This window comes from Triturus cristatus, chromosome 3_2 (genome assembly GCF_964204655.1).
Source record: "Triturus cristatus chromosome 3_2, aTriCri1.1, whole genome shotgun sequence".
NCBI lineage: Eukaryota > Metazoa > Chordata > Amphibia > Caudata > Salamandridae > Triturus > Triturus cristatus.
Window position 1 is genome coordinate 868,523,375 of NC_140584.1, and position 27,703 is coordinate 868,551,077.

A 27,703-nucleotide genomic window follows, 5' to 3' on the forward strand; every position below is an offset into this window, starting at 1 on the left:
ATTAGCCCATTTTGTGCCTTTACATAACCCAGTCACTTAGAAGACCCTATTCCAATAGCGCCATTGAGAGGAGGCGATGCTCGTAAGATACATCATTGTGATGTTAAAAGAATCCTAGGATGTCTGCTAGCTGATTTATTTCCTGATTTATAAATGTAAACATTATTTCATTCTTGCGATATTTGTTCATTGGTGTTTCTGGACACACTTGTTCTTTGGTTTTAAATAAGCTGGAATTTAATTCCCAGGCTATTGACTGGAAAAATGGTACCTCTCTAGAGCACTTGAGTTGGACAGATGATGAGAGGTAGCATATGTTTAAAAGAAAATTATAAAGGAAACAGAATGTCTCCCTTTTTAGTTCTTTTTTTGATGTTTAACATGCTAATGACTATGCTCTAGATAAAGTTTGTCATCACTGCAATAAGTATGTAGTAAGAGTACAGTGGAATAGCTGGAACAAGGAGGTTGCTCTGAACTTTCCATTTCGTGTTACCTGGTGTAAGACCTCTTCCAACTAAACATGTCTTGGATGTCTAAAGAGGCGGCACTGTCACGTTTCTGTAGGGTACCTTTCCTGTGACGGTTAAGTGCAAAGGAGCTCCTGCGCCATGAGAACCCTCTCATTCGCTCCTCTGCACGGAAAAATTCTGCCACTGATCTGAAATACTCCAGAGTTACCTCATGGCTCCACGCTGGGGGTGCATCTTTCAGGAAGCCACAGTGGCCTCCATGCTCTGTCAACAGAAGGAAGAGATAAGGGTTGGATTTGAAAAGCTCTGTTGGCAGAGTACTCTCAGGTGATCCCCGAATAGGGTCATCTGCACTGCAGATGCAGAGAACTGGAACTGCTACTTCATCGACATCACGCAAGGGCTCATTCCTCTCCCAGTATGTGTCCCAGCTGATGGGATTTTTCTTGGTTTGACAGAACAGCAGCTCCTCTAGTTCTCGTAGAGATTTACATCTCAAAAGCTTTGTCATGTCCACGTCTTCGTGTAGTGCTGTAGCATACCTAGGAGTAGGAGAAAACATAATAATATTATGTCTGACTCGGGTACGAAGATATTTCTTTGTATTTTGTTTTTCTTTAACCTTTTATATCTGCATGAAGTCTGCAAAATCTGCAGGTAAGTTACAGATTGTTTACAACAAGCTCATGGTCATCAGTTTCATTACCATGATCCCCTACCACTATAATGTAATTTCTTATGGTGGATTTTCTAAATTTAGACCCAAAACTAAACATAAGCACTTTACCCAGTGTTGGATCGACTGGAGTTAGCATAGTAAATCTGAGCCCCTAGTCCAAACATATGCTCTTTCCCCAATGTTAGTGGAACTAGAGTTTCAATATTAAGTTTACTCCCCCCCGCCCAATTATATGCACTTGCTCCAATTTTGGTTGGTAGTAATTCTGACCCACCCAGTTATATAATTGTAATTGTATTTATATAGCTCTTACTACCCCTGACGAGGCATCAAAGCGCACTTTGGCGGGTAGGATGCTACTCTGGAACCCAAAAGGATTAGTGGTGGATTATTATAGGGAAATATGAGCATAGTATTAGTATAGGGAGGTACGAGTTAATTCGAGCAGAGGACATGTGAGTCTCAGTTGGATTGAATAGAGTCATGGAAGGATAGAAGCGGGGAAAAAACAGAAGTGTTAATTGGTAGATCATAAAAGTAAGTTAAGGTCTAGGATGTGTAAAGGAGATATGGAGGAGCGAAGAGCCTATAGAAAGGGATTAGGGAGAAAGAATCAGTAGAAAAATGAGGTTTGGGATGAGTCAAAGGAGAGATATCATGAGCGAGAATTGAGTGGGTTTGTTTGGGAGATCATAGTAGTAAGCTGATGTTTGGGGTGAGCCAGGAGATGTAGAGAAGGGAGGAGTCTAGGACAGGTGTTTTTGTAAATCATAGTAGTAGAAAGGGTTTGGGATAAGAGAGAGTGAAGATGGAGGTTAAATTGATAGAGGGTTAGGGTGATGGTAGGACAGAGTAAAGCTTTCAAGAGAGTAATTGTTTTTCTTGTACAATAGGACTAAAATAATAAATATATAGATACACGTTTACATAGTAAGGGAATATATGTGTAAGTAATATAATATATTGAGATTTGTGTGTTTTGTTTTTGTGGAGTAGTGAGAGGAGATATTGATGTAGTGGTTTTCTGCGAATGATTTGTATGTGCAGTATTGCTGGTGAGTGGTATTTGAATGGTACAGGGGTGGTGAAGTGTTGTGGGAAAGAGTATGTGGTGTGTAAGAGGATGGACAAGAGTTGGGAGCGTTTGTGTTAGATTTGATCACTGGAATAGGTAATGTGTGTGGTGGACTGGTGTGTAAGGATTATATGGTTGTGTGTAATTGGTAAAAAGAGGAGGTGGGTATTGGTGGATTGTGTGATTGAAGGCTGAGTCTATGTTTTGTCCTGATAAAAATGGGGATTTGTTAGGAGCAAGTAGAGGATAGAGCAGGTGTTTTCTTTGAACAGGGAGTATGTGTCTGGAGGCATCAAAGTTATGTATAATAGAGCTTAGTGTTGGTGATGTGTTAGTGGTATGGGACAGAGTTGTGTTTTGTGGGAGAATGCAGATATCATAGTGTTGTTGTTGGGGTAAAATTGTTTGTAGGTGTGGTTTGTCCGGTTTTGTAGTGGTTCAAAACACATTGAAATATGTAGGAGGTTTGTGGTGCATGAGTAGAATGCCTTTGCTGATATTGTGTTTGGATTTTGGTGGATATGAACATTGGTCAGCATCTCTTGCCCTAGGCCCAACCCAAACAGGCAACTGCCCTTGTCCTCTCCGCCCAGCCCAAACAGGCTACTGCTTTTGTCCTCTAAGCCCTTAACCTTGATTCCCTGTGCTTAAAACTGCCCTATTGGTCAATAGAAGCCTAGCCCAACAGAACCCTAACCCTAAGCTGTAGAACAAATGGGATACCAGGCCCTATTAACCAATCACAGCGCTAATACTAACAGTCTATGCAGCAACTCATCTGACAACAAGGATCACATACAACAGCACTCAACACTTGTAGACCACACATCACAAAGCTTTTTGTTGACATCTACAAAATTATTACACCACATACATGCCATCTGAGCACACTCATAAGCATGAAATACATCAGACTGGAAGTTGAATAGTAGTAAAGTAGTTACACTACTAGGACTTTGGGACCTGCCCTGTTACTTACCCAAAAGCGTGAAAGATTGTTAAGCAGATATGCACATTCCCTAATGTTTCTAAAGCTGGAGATTAGTAAATCTGTCTCCCCTCCCCTAAAAATGGCCTAAAAAATATGCACTATCCAAAATGTTTGTATGAATCGAGTTAGAATAGTAAATCTGCCCTTGCCCCCATTATATGCACTTATCCCCAATGCTTATGGCACTGGAGATAAAATACCAAATCTGACACCCTCAAATATATGCATGTGCTACAACGTTTATAGGCATAGGGTTAGAATAGTAAATCTGATTCCACAGCCCCTTATTATATGCACTTTCCCTAATGATAGTTGTACAGGAGATAGAGCAGTAATTCTGTCCCGGCCTGCTCCAAATGTATACATTTTCCCCATATTTGTGGGACTTGAGTTAGAATATTAAATCTGAACCTCCACATACATGTACTTTCTTCAGTATTTGTAGGACTGGAGTTAGAATAGTAAATCTGCCCCCCCTTCTAATTCTATGGACATTCCCTAATGTTAGTGGGGCTGGAGTGATGCTAGTATATGTCATACCCCACCCCCATTAAATATATGTACTTCCCCATTGTCTGAGGGCTTGAGGTGGTTGAATAGTAAATATGTTCCATCCATAATTATAAGTACTTTCGCCAATGTTCCTGGGACTGGAGTTGGGAAAGTGCATACACACTCTCACTGTTATTCACTGAAAAATCTAAGGTTTAAGTCACATTATAGTTAGGCGAATATGTCAGTGACAACTTTCATATTTTGAACTCAGAAAAACACAGAAATTCGCCAGCGCTAACAATAACTTGTGCCCTTGTCATGGATTGACCTCACATATTACATCACTCATGACATGTACTATGATATCATTTGTCATCACTGATGACACCTCAAATTACATGATTAATGACATCACTGATGACATCAACCAAGCTTCTTTTGTACACATTACCCTACACACTGGTATGGCATTTCAGGGCAGAATGTAAGTACGAAATAGCTTGGAATAATATGAAGCATAATTAGGGCTCCCGGTTTTATGGTATTTATATTTTTGCCATCTCTGTCTGTATCTATCCATATTTATTTTTGGGAATTTTTTTCTGTATTTATCCACATTTATTTTTGCAACAAGCAAAAGACGACGCTACAGCTAGTATGTTTCCACATTTATTTAAATTGACAATGCATGATTATTTTCAGTTATATATAGAAATAAATGCTGCTGTGTTACAAAAATATTGAAAACACACCTCACTATCCCAGAATAATCGATGTAAACACATTTAGAATTTGAAGGAGTGTTCCTGTGCGCTCTAATGACCTGGCAAAAGAGGGCATAAAAAGCTGAAACACATGCTGGTTCCATATTAAAAAAGAAATTACATGAAAACTGTAGTTAAGCACTCTTTTAAAGACATATTCAAGGTCTTTAGAGCAAGACTCCAGAACGGATCTGGCTCTATCAGGGGACCCATGAAAGATTAAAGTAAGGCAACATTTCAAATTTCTGTTTGACTGCAGGGTAAGTAAGAGGCCACAGGGATGAATGGGCATGCAGAAGGTTTTGTGTGGGCTGGAACTAGGGTGCTGACCACGAGCAACCCAGGCCAATGAAAATGATAGAATCGGGAAATACTGTGCCCAAGAAAATTAGTATAACGTTGATATATAATGGTACCAGTGTTCTCTTTTATTAACATCTTTACTTTCCAATTTCTTTCGATACCAATATAGACAATGCCTCTAAAATCAACTCAGCAGTCAAAACATTAATGTATCCCGTGGGGAGTGCCAGAGGTGCAACTAGAGTAAAATTTCCGGAGGGTCTAATCAAAATTTCGGGGGGGTGGTGCTGATTGTTCCAGCAATTGGCAGAATGAAGATGCAGGGGCTCTAAGAAGGGGTGAAAGAAAAAACAAAGCCTCGTTAACAAGTAAATTGTCTTTCAAAGACCTGTGAAGTACTGGGGTGTGGCTGTGTGTGAGCCTGGGAACCTGTCTCCGCCAGGCTGACGCACACAAAGGTGGGTGGGCTGAAGCCCTTTGAACCCAATGCTTGTTGTGCGCTTGGGGAGTACAGTAAAAAGGCGAAATCCCAACATTTCTAAACCGTATGCAAACACCTTTTCCCCTCAGCTAAGTTCTCCATGTATAGCACACTACCTTTGTAAATCAAATAGACATGCTCTGACGAACTGGGGAACCTTCTTGCTCTTTCCATTTCGACCCACTTCATGAGGGTGGCATTCCCACACAATGCAACCGAGAGGCCGGAACAGACCAGACTCTGAGCCTGCACCACCAGCGGTCATCCGACTGATCCTGGCCAGCCTACGCTGCCTCTAACATCGATTATGGCCGCTAGTGATGGAGGAAGCAGACTGAATAGGGCCCGAGAGAAACCCGCTAGACGCCCCCCTCACTCCCCCAGAACCTGTGGTCGGCCCCTTGCCCAGTCGAGGCCCAGAGGACAAGTCTGGTGTGCAGGCAGCCCAGTAGCGAGACATCGCAGGAGCTGGGCAGGCCCGAGAGATGAAGAACAGGCCAGGCTGCCCTCAGAGCCGGAGGTTAGACATGTGCACTAAGGAGGGCCCGAGAGGTAGAAAGCTCTGAGCTGATCGGGCCACGGGGCCAGCCACGCAGAAGGTGAGACAACGAGCCGGTCAGACAGCACTGACGGTGTAGTTGTTACAGCGGGTGGGGATGTTGTTAGTGTAGCTGTGGCACGGGGGTTGCTCAGCTGTAGTAGTGGTGCAGGCCTTATGTCAGAGGTGGCACAGAGGATGCTGAAGTGCATGTCTGGTGTGTGGTGTTTGTTTGCTCCCGCCCTCCCCCTTCAACCTCCCAGGGGGCGTGGCGAGATAACTGGATTCGAGCACCGGCAAAATTTGCTAGTATTTTTCCGTTTTTACATATAAATACAGACAAAGGAAACATTGTTTTCCGTCTGTATTTATATGTAAAAATCCGTTTAAACAGAAAACCGAGAGCCCTAAGCATAATTAATGCCATCACAGACACAACTCCGTTAGGTGTAGCAAGCATATACAGATATATGGGAAACCCTTATTGCACACTGTGTTCAATTTGTATACAACGGTTTTGAGAAAGCCAGGTTCTTCAAGATTCTCAGCGTCTGTACAAAAATTAATGCTTTACTATGGGCAGCTTTTATCTGCATGAAACCCCTCACAGTCACTGAACCTACATTGAAAAATGAAGTTAATATGACCAGAAGAATGGGTACTGTAAACAGTGTTTACTCTATGGAGAGAGCTTACTCTATACCACACTGTTTGTAAACAGTGAAACTCTCATGAAAAATACACCACAGAGTAGTAAAAAATATCTACTAAGTACAATCTACACTCAACAAAAGACACTATTTGCTTAAAATAACAAGGTCTGAAGGTGTTAAAGATCATACTACCTGAAGCCTTCATGTTGAAGTGATAACGTTACAGATACCCCAACTTCTAAAGCAAAACAAGCATATGTACATAGATTAGTATGTGATGTAAAAATTGTCATGTTGAGACGATTCTGTCTAATAGCTCAATACTTAGTATTTACTATGTAGAATCTTTATCCTGTTGGAAAGTTTTTCTGTGGCACCAAAAAACTTGTGTGGAACATACTGGACACAAGTCATCAACTGTCATTTGCCCACAGAGTTACTCTTCAATATAAAGATTTATAACCTGTTCAATACCTCTACACACCTATGATGCATTAGGAGGATATGAGTTTCGTAAACACTTAAACCCACTAGCTAGACACAGGTTGTTCACAATTATGCAGAAAAGTAATATGATAGTTACCTGCCACTATGTGAACTATAAAACAAACTAACACACTCATTAGATGATGTAATCGGTGATGTCATCAGTTTTTTCAGTGAATTACGAAGGTTTTAAGAAAAGCGAAAACTGATCTTTTTATCACACCAAACTATAAGGTTACTTTAGCCTTGGTTTTGTCTAATGCATATTCTACACTACAGCTACATAAATGAGGTAATGTCTCCAGTGACCTTGTGTACTTGTAATTTCGGCAATTTGATTGTTCCTCTGTCGTGTAGTTCCTAGGAATCCCCAGGACCTGCTCGTTATAGATGACCTAAACTGAGGGCTTGGTGTCCAAACCGCTCCCGGACACCACCACAGGATATGTCAGCTAGCTTTACAGTGCCACTACCACCCCTATGTATCTTACAGTGGTGTAGGTAGTTTCGGGCAACCACTGAACATGACAGCCTTGTTTCCTCAGGGATCGTGGAAAACAGTAGAGTACTTTTCGCTCAGTCACTCGTGCTTGCTTATGCTCAGAAAAAACACAGGATGGTGGTTAGGACGTTTCAATAAGTATTGATTGGTCCAGCGTCAGTCTTGTGTGAAACATATTTGCTGTGACAATCAGGAGACAGAAGCATACGAAAGAAATCCCAAGTACTAATATGGTAAACAGTAGATACATTTCTACCATAGTGCTAAGAAGATGAACATATACAGTTCAGATAAATCAATAGCATTTGCATACTCCTATAATGCACACCCTATATAATTTGCCTAAATGTACCTAGCCTAGATATGTAGGTGTAGCATGTATATGTGTATGTATATATATATATATATATATATATATATCTCCAAGAATCCCCTAGGGAAGAATCATCCCCCTCACCTGGTGGTAGAGAAAGAAGGACCCGGTCTCTGCTTCGAGGATGACATCCCGCAGAGATGTCAGACCGCTGCGCATCAGCATGCAGGACCCCATGTCAGCTTGGAAGGGATTTTCCTCTAATCTGTGGGGGGAATAAGGGTCTCATATGCTAAAGTGGTCACTCCAGGTTTCTTCTAGAATCAATATGTTTTGAAAACAATCATAAATGTTTTGAAAACAATCATTAATGTTTTTCCAAACAAATGTGATCATGCATAGCGTGCTGTTGGCCAAGGATTAAAAAAGTGGTGACCCTTATACAGAATAATTGTGCAAAGCCTTAGGACATGTTTATGTACGTCAGGTACAGGAATAATGAGAGAATACGAGGAGCCTGGTGCCGAAGAGACAGGTGCAAGCTACTAGGTAAAAATTCGCCTGTTTAGAACCGTTAATGTCTTGTGGAAGGGACAATGTATGTAAAAAGGGGGCAAACATGACAGGACTAGCCTAAAGACATGACACCTCGAGCGTCTGCATTCAGAAATCAGTGACAAAATTAATCCTCGTATAGAGACGTCCTACAAGACTACAGACAAGGAGTGGAATCTCCACCAAACAAGGGTACTTCCTCTTAATTGTGTGAAGTAAGTGCTTCTTTGTTTGATGGAGATACCCTCATATTCCTCTGCATCAAGAACGCTCCATCAAAATCGTTAGGCAACGCGCTCGGTCCCTTTGGTAAGTTGAGCTGTCCATCATCCTAGAATATAGTGGGAAAACCATTCCATACTACTAATGTGGAAGGAGCGGGGCCAAACGGGTGGAGCTTGTAGGTGATTTGGCACCTTTGCATACTCCACAGCAATTAAAAGAGAAAACCATGGACTCTGCTCTAAGACCAGCAGACAACAGGAAAGAACCCACTCATCTTGGACAGTCGCTACAGAAGATATTGCTCTTCAATAAATCAACGATGCATTCACCTCCATCAAGGATTTCAGATTGTTTTTCAACACGGAATTGTAGAGAAACTACACTTACTTTGCCTTGGCCAAGCGGAGGATGTTAGGATGATTTGTCCTTTACAGAAGTGGAGCTTCAACTAGGCCACCTGCTGTGTTTATATTTGTAGGCGCTTCTCTTTGAGGTTTCATTCCTATGAAATGAGCATCAGGGCCAGAATGGAATATTGCCTGTGTATTTATCCAAGAAATGTCCACATAGTTGCTCAAAATGTCTACCCAACAGTCGTACTTTCTACTGGTTAATTAGTAAGTGCTACCTCGTTGGTTGAATATCTAGTACATATTCTACACACCACTTCGGTAAAGGACAATAAGGTAATGTCTACAGAGAACTTGTGTATATGTAATTTTGGCAATGTGATTATTCCTTGAGTGCCTACATACAGACAGCAGACAAGGAGTTGAATCTCCACCAAATAAGGGTGCTTCCTCTTAATTATGTGAAGTAGGTGCTTCTTTGTTTGGAGATGTCCTCATATTCCTCTGTATCAAGAACACACCATCAAAATTAGTGGGAAACGCGCTCATGTCCCTTTTGTAAGTTGAGCTGTTCAGATATACAAATATTATTTAACCATTCAGCAGTTTTTGCTGTAGCCCTGCCTTGAGAAGTCATTGAAAAATGCATGAGGATTTTTCGTTTTGGAACCCCTCTTTTCTCTCAGCCCCCGCTTGATGGATCATCCCGAAACTCTCTATGCTCAAACTAGGCAAAAAAGAACACTATGGAAACGCTGACTAGCATATGGGCCGCGATGTGCTGTGTTCGCTAATCCACTTTGCACGCATTTGGTGATTTAAAAGGGGCTCGCTACCGTACCGTGGAACACCGTCATGAAGAGGCTTGGGATAAGGCAACAAAACAATGTTGTGTGTGTATATATATATTTCACCAACAAGTTACCCTTCACTTGAGAGGCACTCGCAGGACGGTAAACAGCTGACAGATCCAACACCTCCGGCTCAGACATAAACCACCTCTCTGTAATGCCAACACGTTTCGAGCTTGGCGCTCTTCATCATGGGCAGAATATATAAAGAATGACTCAATTAGTCTACTAGCACATCCCCGTTATTTTGAAAATCAAATAGCTCTCAGGTGAGTTATCACGCTACGACTTCTGGGAATAGTAGGCAAAGTTCCTTTCCCACGTGGGTCGCTGTCACCCTATGCACTTTAGAAAAACAGTTCATCCCGGTAAAATAAAATGTCCCGCACAGTTGCACTTGGCCATATAGCAACACCAACCTGCACTGTAAAATGCTACCCAAATAGGCAGCCGCGGATTCACAAAGGTATCGTGGCGGTGCTTCTCGTGGCCCAGGCAGGACCACCGTAATTTTAACCAACAAGTTACCCTTCACTTGAGAGGCACTCACAGGGCGGTAAACAGCTGACAGATCCAACGCCTCAGGCTCAGACATAAACCACCTTTCTGTAATGCCAACGCGTTTCGAGCTTGGCACTCTTCATAATGGGCAGAATATGCAAAGAATGACTCACGTAGTCTACTAGCACATCCCCTTTATTTTGAAAATTAAATAGCTATCAGGTGAGTTATCACGCTACGACTTCTGGGACTAGTAGGCAAAGTTCCTTTACCACGTGGGTCGATGTCTATATATATATATATATATATATATACATATATATATATATATTATTTTTACAGACTGTATGGGCATTCATGCCGGTATTGCGAAATACGACTTACTGAAGTATATGTTTACATGATTCTATGAATAACATGCAAATCCGTTGCTCGACATCTCAAATTTATTGCCAGCTGTGATTTGCACCTTCCTCTATGTTTATGAACGTGTACCCATGTGATTCCCCCATGTGACCAGTAATAGCACTTTAAATTTTCGACATCACGAGCTAAACGCTGTCATGTGATCAAGGCTCCACGGAGCCGAAACGTTATGGCCGTCGCTCTGGGCAATAAATGAAATTGGCACTATTCCCAGGCTCGTGTACTTACTTCTTTGGCAGTTGAAGGATCTTCAAGGCTGGTGGGAGTAGTTTCTGGATATATATATATATATATATATATGTATATATATTCCAAAACTTTGTAGGACTCATGTTGGAATAGTACAGCTGACCTGTCTTGTCTTCAGATACATTCACGTTCCCAATATTTGTATGACAGGAGTTAGAAGAGAAAATCTGCCAACACCAAATATGTGCACTTTCCCCAATGTTTGTAGGACTGAGGATAGAATATTAAATCTGCCCCCCACCAAATATATGCACTTTTCCCAATGTTTGGTAGATCTGAGTTAGAATTGAAAACCTGACTCCTCCCCTCCACATACACAAAGCATATGTACTTTCCCAAGTTCACATGGATGAAAAAATAGGAAATCTCACCCAAACATTAAAATTAAATTATATATTTGACAGATTGTATCTAAAAATGTATATTTTTAATTGTTTAAAATTTGGATTATGACTTTTTAGAATTATTTTGCAGATATTTACATAATTTAGTAAAGAGTTATAAAATGTGTTTGTTTTTACTTTTTTTTTGCAATAGTTGAATGAATTTAGAGTATGAGTCTTGAAATATAATATTGAATTCTATATTTTATGTATATTGATCATTAAATGTTTCAGCATTGGTGTTTTTGAATAAAATAATTTACTTTCATGTATTTTTTAAATAAAATGTATTGTGTATGATATTTCTAAAACATTTATAGAATTGAATGGTATTTATATATTATGCTCAAATAAAGTTGTAGTAAATATATGTTATGTTTTAACAAATTAATTTGAAACATATTTTAAATGTATTTTTAATTACAAATAAAGTTTAATGTGTTTATTCAGAAAATTAGTTTAACTATTATATAGAGTTTTGTAATTAACATATTTTGATAATTTTCTTCTTCCTGGCAGAGTATCTACAGGTCCAGAAGAGTATTGAAGAGTTGGTGTCTGAGGTCTAGTAAATATACCCAGTTGTGCCTTTGAAGTGGGGGAGAAGCTTCTAGAGGTTTCCCTCTGAAGTCTTCAGGTACCCTGCCTCCCTTGTCCTGGCTCCACACTAACTATGGGGGTTATGCAGGCCTTTGTGTAGAGGCGCAGGACATAGCTAATACAGATGTAAGTGGGGCTGTTTCCATCTCCTCCCTCCCGTCCTGTCAGTGTCGGTCCATTCAGGCACACCTAAGCTCCCTAATGTGAGTGGCTGTCTAAGATTAATTCACAAAGCTCAACTGTCAGCTGCACCCAAATTTTGGATATAATATAACTTTGGACGGGGAACAGCCTATTATTAAGGATTACTATGAATCATCAGCCTATGGATGTGTTTGACCCAACCAACATCTAGTGCCCTGAAGAAGTCCTGCACTAGGACGAAACGCGTCGGCTGTACTGTGTGTAGAGTCATAAAAATTTGACTCTATGTTTTATCTACTGGAAATGAAAATGGGATAAAAGAAAACATTGAAGAACATCTTTACTAGATATGAACTCTATAACTGCTCTTCTTGATAAGTTATGTGGTGTGGTGCACCTGTGCTTGTGTTCTGAATGTTGAAAGAGCTACTTATGTGGGTGGTACAGTCAGTGCTGCGAACCCACTAGTTGCATTTAATTCACAGGCCCTGGGCACATGTAGTACCACTTTACTAGGGACTTATAAGTAAATTAAATATATCAATTGGGTACAAGACCATGTTTTATAAATGTTTTAACAATTTTTGCAACTTTATTTTAATTTGAAAAATACTGTATTATTGAAGTAGATCTTTTTATTTTCTATACTATTTACAGTCAACATAACTATTTTGACATCAATATGTTGGCACATAAATTGTTTGTAGTAGATGTTTATAACTATTTAATTATGATGATAATGGGCATGTAAAGACGGTATGTCAATGTGACACAGTAATACAGGTGAATGCGTGGCAGGTAAGCGTCTCACATTGCCATGGGTCACCAAAATCCTAACACAAGAATCTCCATCAAGATAATTATATATTTTTTTAAAGTCAGTAGGTGCCTAGGCATGTATCAAAACAGTGATGCTAGTAACTGCTATAATTAAGAGATTTCACAGTAAACAATGTTGAGTGGCAGAATCCTATGGGTGTTTCATAGTTAGTTGGACCTACTAAATGAATAGGGGTTTCTTGTGAGGCAAACAATCATTACTTCTCTTGCACTCAGCATCTGCACATTGCCAGTCTCACTTTCACTGCATGCATAGCGCTAATCGCTTGGCTCACAGTCTATGTAGTACTGCTCTCTCATTCACCCAGCAAATTGTTTGCACAATCCTTTCTTTACTTCCTTCTTGAGCTTCTTACCCGCTGACGTGTCAGTGCTTCTCATTTATTCAGTATCTGTGCAGTGGTTCTCCCTTACAAACAACACTTGCTTTCTAAACAGTGATATCGATATCCATCCTACTATCAGTGCAGTACTTTTCCTTTATTCAGTCGATCATGCCTTTACCACAACCACTCCATCCACTGTTTGCAGAGCTTCTCTCTCACTCATCCACACTTAGGACCAGATTCACAAAGGTACTTACGTTTAGTAAAGTTATGAGTGCGGAGTCTCGGCACTCGTGGCGGAGTCTCAGCACTCGTGGCGGCGTCTCAGCACTCGTGGCGGAGTCTCAGCACTCGTGGCAGAGTCTCAGCACTCGTAGCGGAGTCTCTGCACTCGTCGCGGAGTCTCTGCACTCAGGCAAAATCTCCACACTCGGGGTGGAATCTCCGCACTGTGTACTGCAGAGAGTTCGCCGTGCGAAGATTCCCCCACGAGTGGGGTGACCCCGCCACAAGGGTGTAGTTTCTGTACTCAGAACTTTACTCCCCTTAACCTCTCATATGAACATGTCTGACTTTCCATTAGCCTTCTGGCCTTTTATGTGTTTAGGACTGACTTATGATTGATACTGATACAGTCCTACGTTCCATCTCAGTCGCTCCAAGGCTTGTGACTCACTCTGTTTCAATCATAATCAGCGACAGGTCACTCAGGGCATTTGGTCATTGCCCCTTTCCTCCAGGGTTGGATTGACTAATTAGCCCAAGGGGCATTTTCATGGAGAACTGGGCTCTGACTGCATATCGCTTATATTTCATACTTATGCCTCATCGGAGAGCTATATCTTGAGTCCTATGGCACTGTGAGAAGGACACCTTCTGGGTATTCACGTCGCATTTAGGGTGTTGTGTTGAGGAAAATAAAAAGGTGCTGAATGATTAGGCTGAAATTGGTCTGGGGTTGCTTGTGTTCCCACCCAGAAGAGATGTGGCCTGGCAGATCCCACGAATCACCTTTTTGTTTTTTCAGTGTGACCCACTCAGTGCATAACACATTGTATTTAGTTTGTCTGTGCTAAAAACACAATTGCAAAATGGTGACTTTCTAAGCACAATATCCATGTGCAGATGTCTAACAAACCTTAGATGATACCATAGCATCATCCACTTAACTTTATTTATTTTTTCTGTCCTGTTCTTCAAAGTAGATTATCAGTTGTTTACCATGACTGAAAGAGTAACAAAATACAAAAATCTCAGCATTACCTAGCTGAGCAGGTGTTTTAGCCGCATACTACAGTTAATTTTCTCACAGTATGTAGACTTTACAAATTTGGCGGGTTAGAGAAATAATACAGATTAGGAATTCAAGAGCAGTGCTGTTTATCACTCATATGTCTGCTCTCAAAATATACTTGGAGTATGATATATGTGTCCATAAACATAGGTTTGTCACTAGACTCCCCCAAACAAAAGCTTACCATTTTCATGAAGAAAAACACTTTTTGTTCAAAAATAGCAGCTTGTAATTTTTATTAACTACATATTGTCATGTTACTATGTGCCCAAAGATCAGTTTATAATTTCCAGCAAGTACTGGCGTTTAGTACTACCACACATGGTTGGATTCCACATTGCAGCCCTGTATCATCCCTGCTGCGAAGTGCTGTTTCTGCCCCATTTAGAGTATGGCAGCTGTGCTGAGAAGTACCCACTTTGATGGCATGATGTATTAAAAGTACAGCAGCCCTCCTAAAGCAAATGTTATGTAGCAAGATTTGTAGATATGAGTACGTGTCCTAATTAAGGGTTTGAGGCAACTGTGGCGGCCTTGCTAAATAGTGTTTTACTTAGCAAGGGGAGGGTTCTGTAACCCTCCTGAGGAGAGCAGGCCGATTCGTTTACTTCCTCACAGAGTTCTATACCTGCTTTGGAAGGTAAAATAGTAGGTAATGTATTTTCATCTCTTTCCAGCAATACTGATGTACATTCAGTGGGACATTTTGCAGCTGTAAGTAGGGCAGCTAATATTCGAATGGAACAGCGCTTGCACTTTTCCAAAGTGCTGGTGTGCTTTCAATGAGACAAGAAAAGACCTTATGAGCATGACTGCCACACTCTTAAATTGAAAGGATAAAGTCATTTAACAGAGATTATATATTCTTCATAGTACAGTCAAGAAAACCTCAAAAAGTGTATAATACTTTGTATGGAACGTTCATTCTTCTTTCAGCAAGACTGCAAAACCAGAGCTGTTGAGTAGAGATGATATTAATTTTGAGGAAAGAGTGCCACAACTTCTCAGCAGGGCCACTATATTTTTAAATTGGCAATGCCAGTACTTTACAGATTCAACAAAAAGCACATGTTAAAATGGGCATGAATTGTGGACTCTTCATTTACACTTTAGCGCAGCTGTTTTAAAGCAAGGGCAAAGTAGGTAATTACCCGGGGCCCCCACCTTTCACCCAATCCCCACCCCCTCCCGGGCAAAGTGATCAGGAAGTCCCAGAGATCCAAACATAACGACAAAGGTCATAAAAACAAATTATTTAACACTTGGGCATGCACACTTCACAGAAATTTGGGCCTATATTCATCATAGTGTTGTATCGCCCTTGTGCCTCACAAGGGGGTGCACGTATCACGTAAAACTAAAGTGAGATTTATCAAGCTACGCAAGGCTACCTTGCGTGGCCCTGCATGGCTTGATAAATCTGGAGTAACGCAAGGCAGCGCAAATCGCTGCTTCGCGTTACTCTGCCCCACGGTGGTGGTCAATGGGTGGCGCGTGGGTGTTCCCACTCATCCACCCATCGATTTTGGTGCATTCTCAGATTTACCATTAGTTGTAGACCTGGGAATGTGTCACGGGAGGCGTAACGAGAAGAAATATCTTTATTTCCCCTCTTTTTACCTCTTTCTTTGTGTGATGCATTCTGCAGCACACACAAAGAGGCAAATGCTGCTCAGGAAGGTGTCCCTTCCTGCACAAAAAGAATCCTGCTTACAAACAAGTCCAGCCTGGTTAATCATAATCCTAACACTTTTAGGAATTTAGTGGCAAGTAAGTTAAAAAATAGGTGCTCTGTTTCATGTCACACTCCTTACTTCACTTTACTTCTTTTATATAGCCCCTCTTTTTACTTCTACCTCTCTGTCTACCTGTGCATCTCTGGGTATCTACCCTACTCTCTCTCCATCTCAGCTCTCAATATCTCACATATGTCTACCTTTCCTTTCTCTCAATACTAGTCTCTCTACCACACTTCTCTCTACCTCTCTCTCATGCTCTTACCTCTAGCTCTATCACTTTTTGGGCCTACCTCAAAAACTTCACTTCTGGCCCTTTTCTCTATCGTAACCCTCTCATTGCACCTCGCTGCTGTTCCATCTCACCCCCATGTCTCTCCTCCATCTACTTTACCTTTCTTTCAATCTCATCTCTCTCTTTACTTCACCAACTTGCTCTCTCCTTCTCTCTATACCTCACTGGTGTCTAGCTCTCTTGCTACTTCATGACTCTGCACCTCAGCAATTTACCTCATTCCGCCCATATATCTAACGTTTCTCACTACCTCATACCTCTCTACCCACCTACTTTTTCTTTCTCACAACCTAATCCCTCTATTTACCTCACTGTTCTATCACTACCTCACCTCACCTCTCCACCTCCTCTCTCTCGTTCTACCTCTTTTACCTCTACCTTTACCTCTACCTCACTTCTCACTACATTACTCCTTTTTGCTACCTCTTCTTCCACCTATTGTTCTCTATCATCACCTCCTGTCTCGTCTTGAACTCACCCTTTCTACCTTGTCTCTCTCCTTGTGCATCTCTCTACCTCTCCGTCTCCACCTCTAACTAAATCCTCTCTATCTACCTCACCCTCTCTCTTTCGACCTCTCTTTAATCTCACATTTCTTTCTCTACCTAACATTCATCACCCTAATTCACCTCTTCTCTCTCTATACCTCCTCTCTGTCCACACTTCATCGCTCCCTCTATACCTTTCTCTCTGCCTTATTACTTTTTACCTGACTTGTTTTCTCTATTTGCTACTCTCTCTATCTCACCCCTAACTATCATGCATCTCCTCTCTCTGCATTTTCTCTGCCTTTAACAGAGGGAGCAGTAGGGAGAGTGCACCCTATTACCATCAATATGTCTGCACCCGAGGACAGCAGCCCATGGGGTGCCCCCTGCACTTCAAAGGGGGGACAGAAATGGTGCAGTGAGTGGCTGCATCAGACTGCAGTTGAATTTCTGGTGGGTCCCAGAAGCATATGTGGTCCCTTCTGTAATAAAACAATGCCTGGAGATGCACAAAATGGATGCACACAACCTTTGTGCCCACGTGCCTGTAATCTGCCCGCGACCGATCTCTGTATCTCATTTCCACCTTTACATGCCTTCTCCCTTTGATTCACCTCTCTCGCTATGCCATTCTTTTACCTCTCTATCCCTCTTCTATCTCCCTTGCCTTCCTATTTTTCTTATTTCGCAGAGTTGGATATCACGATCTAGCCAGAGAAGTGTACACAATAGAAAGAGAAAAGAGATGTGATATATACCCCAACCTAGGCCTAAGTATCAAAGCGACCTTTCACCTACATTTGTCCTACCTTGCTCTGCATAACGATTCTAGCACTGACCTTTTACCCAGTTATGTGCTGAATAAATGTGGATTGGTTTCCTTGAAACAAGCCTAATTTATTATGCATGAGGATTCTTAGAAAAATCCCCTGCACATGACTTATATAGCAGGATTAACATAGTCTGTACGAAAGTCATGACTATCTTCATCCTAGGCTGATAGAACTACTTTGCATAGTTGCAATTATTGATTTTGGCTAATTTACATAAATGTACTCATAACATATTGATTGTGGTAGAAAGCAAGAGGCTATGTTTGTGGTATAAAAGAACTGCACCTTCAAATAGGTAACCAGAGGAGACGCTTACACGCTGACACAAGACGATGAGGTCCCTGCATGATGAAGCTTGAACACGCAGCAGTCTGACATCCATTGCGGGGACTCCAACATGAGACAAGATGGGGTCCTTCATTCTCTCCATCAGGTAATGGGGTTGGCTCTTTCCTAGGGGATTCTTGACTTCGCATCCACACACATGCTATGTACACTTAGGTAGGGTTCGCATCGTAGGAGTATGCTTGATTACTGTCATGTTTATGTGCCTGCCAATATTCACTGTTTTAGCACCATGGTAGAATTCTACCTTCTATTTACTCTGCTGGTGCTTGTAATCTTTTACATTGTCTTCTGTCCAATGATTGTAGGAGTTTTATATAGCGCAAATGTAACCCAAACGTATCAGGTATCGGAGCGCTTCACATGAGCACTAATCGCATTGCATAAGGACACAGTCATTTTTGTTAGGCATGGGAAGATTAAGTGAATTGCCCAGAATCACAGGATGTTCAGCTTTGCTGCTGATACTCGAACCCGGTTCCCCAGCTTTGATGTCCACCGCCCTAGCCGTTAGGCCACATCCTCTCCCCATGACGCTGGTTCAATAAATGCTTATTGAAAACGTCCCCAACGTTTATTCTGTGTATCTATCTAAAACTAAGTAAGCACGATTGACTAAGCAAAAAGTACAGTACTGTTTCCACGATCCCTGAAGGATCAAGGGTGGTCATGTTCGAGGGTTGCAAGAAACCATTCGCTCCTTGGTAAGGTTAGGGGGCTTTTGGTGGCATTATGAGCTAGCTAGTCTATAGGCTGACATCCTTTTGGGGTGTCTGGAATCAGTCTTGACACCAATTCCTTAGTTCATGTTACCTACAAGTGCGCAGATCCTATGTATTTTTAGGAACTACATGACAGATAGAACAAGGCAGAGAAAGCAATTTAAGGAGAAATTAATCAGATTCTCCTGTTGAAGTGGTGAAAATGCTAGCAGCAGTGCTTTAGACTGGAACACGGCCCAGGGAGATAGCTATTGGTTGAGATTTATTCAAACATCACTTAGATCACATGGTTGTTTGTTGATTTCCACTGTTCTAGCAAAAGTTCAGTTGTGAAGAGGGCTTATTTCTGAATATGAATATTCAGCAAATAAAGCCACATATCAAGTACTTATTGTAAGTCATAATTTCTGTGTCCTGGTTAGACATTAAATTCAATGTAAAACGATGTCGTTGAAAAACCCCAAAATTCTAGATCAAAATGCAAAAAGAAATGGTTTTAGCAAGGCTTGTTCAAGCTTCGCTTTGGTACTATTTGACTGGCAGACATCAGGCAGCTTGGGCTAAAGGTTTTCGGAATGCTTAGTCTGTAATTACATTTTATTTGGAATCACAAAGGCTTAACTTTCTGTAAATGGGCAATAAATTCAAAGTTGTTATGAGTAGGGGCCCTAAAAATCCTTAAGATGACATTAAGGGCAACATCAGTGAAAGGTGTTTTATCACAGAGCACGTACTGCAGAAGCACCAGCATTGCAAGCTTCTCTGACACACTGGGCATGTACTGCACAGGGATTAACCTTTACTGGCGGTGCAAGAACCAACCATGATATTATTGTTGAATGCAGTTCAAACGCAGTGGCGGCAGCAATCTGGAAGCAGCAGTGGAGTGGGATGAGGGGGAAGGTGCTGGGAGGGATTGGTTACAAAAATCACTTACCTTCAGGTCGGCCGCCGCTTCTCCTATGTCCTCTTCCTGGTTTCTTGGGGGAGACAGGAAGCACCAGGACTCCCGGACTCCCTGCAGCCAATCACAACGCTGTAATGCAGTGTTGTGATTGGTCTGAGTGCCGTGATACGGCGCTCAGCCAGCGGCTGGAGGGGTGGGCATTTTCTCCACGTAGGCTGTAATGCAGCCTACATGGAGAACACGGTATATGCGCATGACTGTTTTGGGCGGCCCGAGAGGGCAGGCCAAGCATCCATGCTCACATAGGGAGTGCAAACGACTCCTCCCCTTGCTCTGAGAGCAGCCCTCCCGACAGAGGCACCGCAACGGGGAAAACTAAAATGATAATAACCTTGAGTTATTATCATTTTATTTTTTCCTTTTTTACACTGCAAAAAGCAGTGGGGCAACACTCCTCCGACTTCGTGGGGGAGTCGCGACTGTTCAAACGTTTGTATTAATGCACATAAGAGACCTCAATACGATGGCGGGTGGACATCAGTCCGCCAGCCATCGTTGCGGTGCTGGGACCGCCCGCCAGACATGCGGCAGTCCCCCCACACATATTAGGATGCGCCCGCCATACTAGTGGGCGCATCCCGGGCCCTAAACATTGCGGACGGTGTTGCTGGATGCAGCACCGTTCGCAATGTCAATTTGGCACGGTGTGCATTTCCCTGCACTGCGTGGCAGGCACCACACAGTGCCTGCCATGCAGTGAAGGGAAATGCAGGGGGGTACCCCCAGTGCAGCAACACCCCCCCCAAACAAGGGGGGGCCCGCAACGGGCCCCCAAACCCAATCCCCGCCAGCCTTTCCATGGCGGCATCACCACCATGGAAAGGCCTTTCTCTACCCACATCCTAATTTGGTGGACGGTGCCTGCTAGGCATGCCACCATTTTAGGAGTCCTGCACCGTCCGCCAGGCAATCGGTATGATTGCCTTTGGCGGTGAAGCTGCGGACGGACTTTGCGTCGGCCGCGGTACCCACCGCCATCCTAATTGGGCGGTGGGTAATACGCTTAGTGATGGCAGAAGGACCGCCACCGCCGGCCCAGCAGTGGTGATCCTTCCGCCAGCCTAATGATCCCCCTAGACTCCAGTCTGCCAGTCAGCAAAAACGGTACCTGATATCTACTCTATCAAGTATTAACAAGGGATGCCCTTGAGTGAACCAAAGGTGCTCAGATGTAAATATCTTAAAGTCACAGGGTAAGGGGATATAAATGGCCCAATATAAGTAACTGCATGCATTTAACATCCTTTACAGGGCAGCTAGTGTAGCAAGGGCGTAATGGGAGTAGCCCTATTGTGATCTAGGAAAATGGGTCATGAAATGTGAGGCTGTTTTGAAGGACTGCTGCCCCTTAAAGAGAGCACTGCTTTTCAGAAAATATATGCGAAATATATGCGCAGTTTGTTTATTATTAACAGTAGAAAAAAAGTAGTGAGGAAGGGAAGGCGGGCCGGGCTTGGAACCAAAAGCAGCCCTGCCAAAATTGTTCCAACCAGCCTCTGCTTGCATCCCATTTGTTAGTTTACTGATTTCGTTTTCCAATCTCTCTCACTCTCTTTCTCTCTCTGTTTTCCTTCTCTCTCTCTCTGCCTTTTTACATACACTCTGGGAAGCAGGAGACAGGGGCAGTGGCAGTTGACCTTCAACAACTAATCTCTAGTGGCCCAAGCACCCCAGGGAAATGCCCTATAGAATAAATGGCCAATCCAACCCTGGAGGTAAGGGGCAATGACCAAACGCCCTAGTGGGTGGGCCGACACCTGTCAGGACTGCAACAGAGTCAGTCACAAGTCAGGACAAAGCCTTGGAACAACTGAGATGGCCACGTAGGACTGTATCGGTATTAATCACCAGTCAGTCCTGTGCACCTAAAAGGTCAGAAGGCTAATGGAAAGTCAGATCTGTTACTCTGAAATGTCATTATGTAGATTTCAGAGGAGTTTATCATAGTCTGTGTGTCTGAAATAATAGCAGGGCTGCAACATAGTCAATCACAAGTCAGGCCTGTGCCTGTAAAAGGTTGGCAGGGGTAATGCCCAATCAGTCAAAAGTCAGTTCTGTGTCTTGTTGGAAGGGGTGTGGCAGAAATAATCAGGATGTTAGTTGTATGTCTCTGAAAGGTCACAAGAGCTGCTGCATGGTTGGTCACAAGTCAGGTTTGTACTTTAGAAAGGCTGGTGTATTCTCTGGCACTTCCTCTCTCTGTATTCTATTGCACTTTCTCTCTCTGTATTCTATTGCACTTTCTCTCTCTGTGTTGTTTGATATGCCCTCACCATCTCCCATTCCATTTATTATAAACTCACAATGGGCACAAACATCCACTATAGGGATTCATCTTTGAACAATAATTTATTTAGAATGTAATGGCCCACGGAGACCTATAGAAATGACATGTGAGCCTCAAAAGTTCTGAGCATGTTAGTATTTTAATGCACCCTTTTTATAACTATTCTTTTTGACACTATTTTTATGTAAAGTTGGCACTTGGTGCAAAGCTTTTAATTAACTGTGCACTTAGTAAAATTAACTGAAACTGAACTGAATGGTCATGGGACCTTCACTGTGCTCCAACTCAGATAAGGGCTTGAACTTTGGTAATACTGTGAATTGCCCACACTGAAGTGAAAGACAGTGCTATGCCAGTGGCTGGTGAATTAGAAACAGCTGTGTTGCATTGATATACTGCTGTAGGATGATGTTGTTTTCTGGTAGCAGGATATCCCTTGGGTTCCAGGGAGAGATTGAAGACTCAAGGAGACTCCATATTGGAGTGTGAGGGAGAAGATTTTTCTGAGTCCATCTAGCTGTATTTTCTGCTGGCATTGCATGAAACAAATCTTTAAATCACAGATGCTCCAAATTGTACAAACAATGTATAAAACGCGAACTGAGCTGGGATTTTATTAGCTGTGAGTACCCATGGTGCCCTTAGAGTTGTGTCTTCTTCACAACCGTAAATATCCTTTGTTCTGGAAGCGTCTTCATCCTCTAAAAGTGTAGGTGACAAAAATTTGACATAGCTGTGGGGATACGTATGAGGCACTGAGCTTTATTTGATGATGCCCACTGAAATTACTTGGTTACTTACTGGTAGTATTCATTATGCCAAGTCATAGAATTCCTTGCCACAGTCCTCAGTAAATGGGCTACTCCTTGGCTCGAGCACAGCTTTCATCCATACTATGAAACATAACACATATGTTCCAACGAATGCAGCTCCACAGGAAGTCAATAGTAACATGACCATATACACGGGGCTTCACCATGTGTGCTTCCAGAAATGCATAGGCCAAAAAATGGTTTCCAACCAATCAACTTCTTACCTCCTTCCATTGTACCAGGGAGGGGCGGGAGGGAATGTAGGACTGTAGCGAGGAAAACTATGATTAGAAGTAATGAAGATTACTGGTAAGTAACCAAGTCATTTCCTACCTCGTCAGCCTTCCTTGCCACAGTCCTTACTAAAGAAGCGTATACTAAAGCTAACCGACAAAATGAAACTGATTCACACGCAGAGTGACTGCAACACCAAGTTAATTTATTCAAATATGAATGAAAAAACATAAATGAAACCACCATTATATGCATTGCTGGCCTGCAGAAAGAACAGCAGAACCAAAAGATGAAGAAAATACATCCCCAGTCTATAATGAGTTATAAAAGCGTGGAGGTAGGACTAAATTGCAGCCTCACAAATATCTTTTAGTGTTGTTCTCTTGAAGGTGCCCAAAAAGAGGAGACCCCCATCGTGGAACAACTCTGAATAGCAGGAGGAAGGGAGATTACACCGTTCTGGTAAACTAAAGAAATCATAGTTTTAATTCAACAATTGACCACTGTTTCCTGTGCCAAAATGAATGAACAAAAAGTCCACATTCCAGAAGGAGGCTGAGACAGCATAGCTTTATACGTTACAAATTACCCCCACAATATGTTAATCCGTGTGTTGAAGTGTGGCTATATACGTATAGAGAAGCTACACTTTGTATAACTATAAGTAAAATCACTAGTTTATAGAATATTCACGTTAAACCAAATGTATTTTCTTAAGTTGTCCTGACTTTGATAAGCCTCAAATGCTCAAGCTTTTCACTATTAAACTTAATGTTGATTTCGAAATATGTTTTCACATTTTCCCTCTTGTTGCAGGAGAAAGGTAACAAGCTTAGTTAGAAGAGGAACTCATTGTTTGCTTTTAGAGAAAGTTAGATTGGATAATTTTCATTGGCAACTGGTTGTGATTTACACTGTGTGTGGGGATATGAAAGTGCCTCCTGCACCAGGCAGTCCGGACTGATGATGCATTTAAGGTCATGCAGCTGTGTGCGCTTTTGTTCGATGACGGGAACAAAGGAAATTTACCTGCTCCAAGGTGACGACGCAACCTTATTGGACCTACCTCTAGGGAGTTGGTGGGAAGAAGTTCTGGGAGAAACAAAATAATTTAATAGTGTGTTAGGATATCCTATCTTGACTTTGACGATGGAGGACCTTTCCATGCTTCTGCGATCTCACAATTCATATTCTTAGTACTTGAGTTAAACTCTTGAACGCTTATGCTCTCCTTTTGCCCTAAACCTTTAACGAATTCACTTTAGATTGACACCTTCTTCTTAAAATTTCCCCTGCCCTTTCTTAGATGTCTTATTTAGTTTAGTTTAGTTTAGGGACGTTTCTTTTTGGAACTGATGCTTCCTCTTCTTTGCATTTTGTACTCTTTAATAGATTCATGCTACACATTTCGTGACCCTATGCTGTTTGATTAACTTTACTTAGCTTAAATCTTATTCTGACATAGGATTTACTGAATGAATAAAACCTGTAACTTTGACTAATCTGTTACTAAAACTTAAGGGTTTTGAAACCATCTTCTCTGCCATTCTTGTTGAACCAAACGGGTTTCATTATAATTTGACTTTGTTATACCGTTGTTAGCTCCCAGAATACACATTCAGCATATATTTATTGGTCCCTATGACCAGTGGCGCAATCTGTTTGATGATTACACTAGAGGCTTAGGGGTATACAAAATTGTGCTGTATCAAGGCTGTTCTCTCTAAACAAATAGTCAGAGCCCTGACTAGATCCAAAGAATGCCACAAGACCTCCTGCTGAGAAGAAGGGAAAGGAAAGAAGGCAGGAAGGACAAGACCTTGGGAAACATGAGAGGAAGAGGTGACCTTGGGTAGGTATGCAGGGTTTGGGTGCAGAATCACTTTATCTTGAAATATCCGGAGATATGGGCCATGAAAAAAGAGCCCCAATTTCTCCTACCCTTTGCCATGAAGATATGACCAATAGGAAAATACCTTCAAGGTTATGCATTTTAAGGACACTGAGGAAAGAGGCTTAAAAGGAGAATCATGAAGGTAAGTCAAAATTAGAGGAAGGTCCCAAGGAGGGACCGTGGAATGGACCACCGGTCTCTTAAGATGGAAAATTTGTAACAAGTGAGAAGCCAAAGGGTCAAATCGAAGGGCCTCTGATAGGTGTAACTGACTACATAGAGTGGATTCTGACAGCCCTAGCAGAATCCCATCTCCTGGGCACCAAGCTGGCCACTTACAAGTGGTCTTCAGGTCCTTCTTGTTCCAGCCTGAACAAGTTGCCACTGTTTGAACAAGTGACACTGCTGCTGCCTGGGTTTTCCACCAGGGTTTTCCCACTCACTGTTCTTCACACAAACTGAAACCCTGCCCACCCCAGGATTTACTTAATGCAGGCCTCAGTGGGACCGCATCAGTAGACACCTGGGCAGCTAACTTGCCAGTGGCCTCAAGTTCCTCCTTGTTGCCGCCTGATCCAGTTGCCGCCCTTTGACCAAGTGACACCACCGCTGCCTGAGTTTTCCCACCCGGGTTTTTCTCACTAACCGTTCTTCCAACAACAGAACCACCCCAGGACCTCCTTAAATGCAGGCCGCCTTCCAACCATGCACAGTGGGCACGCAAAGGCAAGCCTGTCTGTGTCCAGATTGCGCCCAGTGCCAGAAACCTTGGCCCCACGACCATACAACGCAACACCACAACTGCCACTGGAGCCAATGAACGCTGCCATACTCCTCCGCCATCCTCTGCGACCTCAACACAGGGCAGCAAACACACTGCTGCAGTGCATCACTGCAGCAGTATGGAAGGACCTTTCTCCTGCACCCATTGCGATTTCACCTGCGACACCTAAGTCGCTGACACCACCACCTCGCTCCAACTGTCTGCCATGCTCCTCAACGTCTGATCCTTCAGTAAATACTCCATCAAAATCTGGGACCTCCTCAACAGAAACGTACCCTAACTTCTGTTCCTGATCGTAACATGGCTCAACCCAGCCTCCAACCCGCCTACAAAATCCTACACCAGGACCGAATTCACAAACAAATCGGATGACTCACGATCGTCCACTAAACACAATTGACTGCATCACCTCCACAGACTCGGACACCAACCTTATGGAACACCTCCACTTCAAAATACAAATGAACTAAAACACCACCCTTAAGGGAACTTTCGCCTACTGTCCCTCGAGTGGAATTCTGCAACCACATCTCAGACTTCATCGCTCCCCTCCCCATCAGATCAATCAACTACATTCTCCTCTGGAACCTCAGTTTCCACCTTGAAGACAACTCAGACCATAACTCTATGGCCCTCCTCGCCAGCCTCAGCAACCTCTGACTCAGCCAGCTTGTCCAAGCACCAAACCACACAGCAGACCATACCCTTGACCCTATTTTGTCCTCCAACACCAGGATCACCACTACCCACACGACCCCGCTCACAGGCCTCACCCCTACATCATACATTTCAAGATCCCCGCTCCCCAAGCCACCCCATCAGAAAAACCGCAGCACCATTAAGACACTGGGGGAAAATATCTGAAGAAAACTGGGCCAAAACCCCACAGGAACGCCCACCCAACCACACTGCAAACCTCGATGTCGACACCAAGCTCTTCAATAAATGGCTCGCCAACTGTACCAATAACATTGCTCCCACCGGAAACAAGACCTACAAACACAACAAACAACCCAGCTGGTAGACAAACAACTTCAGGGAGTCCAAGCACCACTGCAAACAACTTGAGAGAAAAAGGCAAAATCAGCAAAAACACCATAGCAAGATCCACATACAAAGCCGCCCTCTTCCTCTACCACCAACAACTGTGAGATGCAAAGAAAAGGCCCTAACTCTCTGACTCAAAGCCAGCCCAAACAATGGCAAAGAACTCTTCACCATCATCAAGGAGTTCTCCAGTCCCTCAGCTTCCAACAACAACATTGTCCCATTCCGAGCACTCTGCAACAACATCTCAAACTTCTTCGAACAGAAGATTGTCAAGATGAACAACACATCCGGCCCACAGAATACCAATACGAACTCTCCCGACCGGCCAGACGCCTCCTTCATCGCCAAACAGCAGCTAAGCAACTGGAAGCCCCTCTTGAAAGAAGAAAGCACCGCCCTGATGAATACCATCCACTCTGGAGCTCCCTCACACCCATACCCCCACTTTATATACAACTTTGGGAGAACCATCTTCTCCCCCATGATTACCGCTTTCATCAACATCTCAATAACAACTGCAACCTTCCTATCTTGCTGGAAAAATGCAGAAGTCAACTCCCTATTGAAGAAACCAACACCCTCAGCAGCTACAGATCCATCTCGCTCCTTCCTTTTCCAGCTAAAGTTATTGAGAAAGGCATCAACACCCTACTCGCAGACCACCTAGAACTCCATGAACTCCTAAAGAGCTCTTAATCAGGCTTTGCACCAACCACAACACATAGACAACCCTCATTGTGGCCACTACTGACATCAGAA

At 42.7% G+C, this 27,703-nt stretch overlaps 1 protein-coding gene across 1 annotated transcript in view; it reads right to left on the minus strand.

The window, feature by feature from the left end:
• Positions 1 to 359: 359 nt before the first annotated feature.
• The window catches only part of ABHD15 (abhydrolase domain containing 15), an 88,440-nt gene continuing 61,096 nt past the window's right edge, over positions 360 to 27,703 (minus strand). The window contains exon 2 of the mRNA XM_085649208.1: positions 360 to 1,015. Coding sequence (XP_085505334.1) covers positions 493 to 1,015 — 523 coding nt within the window. The 3' untranslated portion in view covers positions 360 to 492. The remainder of the gene's footprint in view (positions 1,016 to 27,703) is intronic.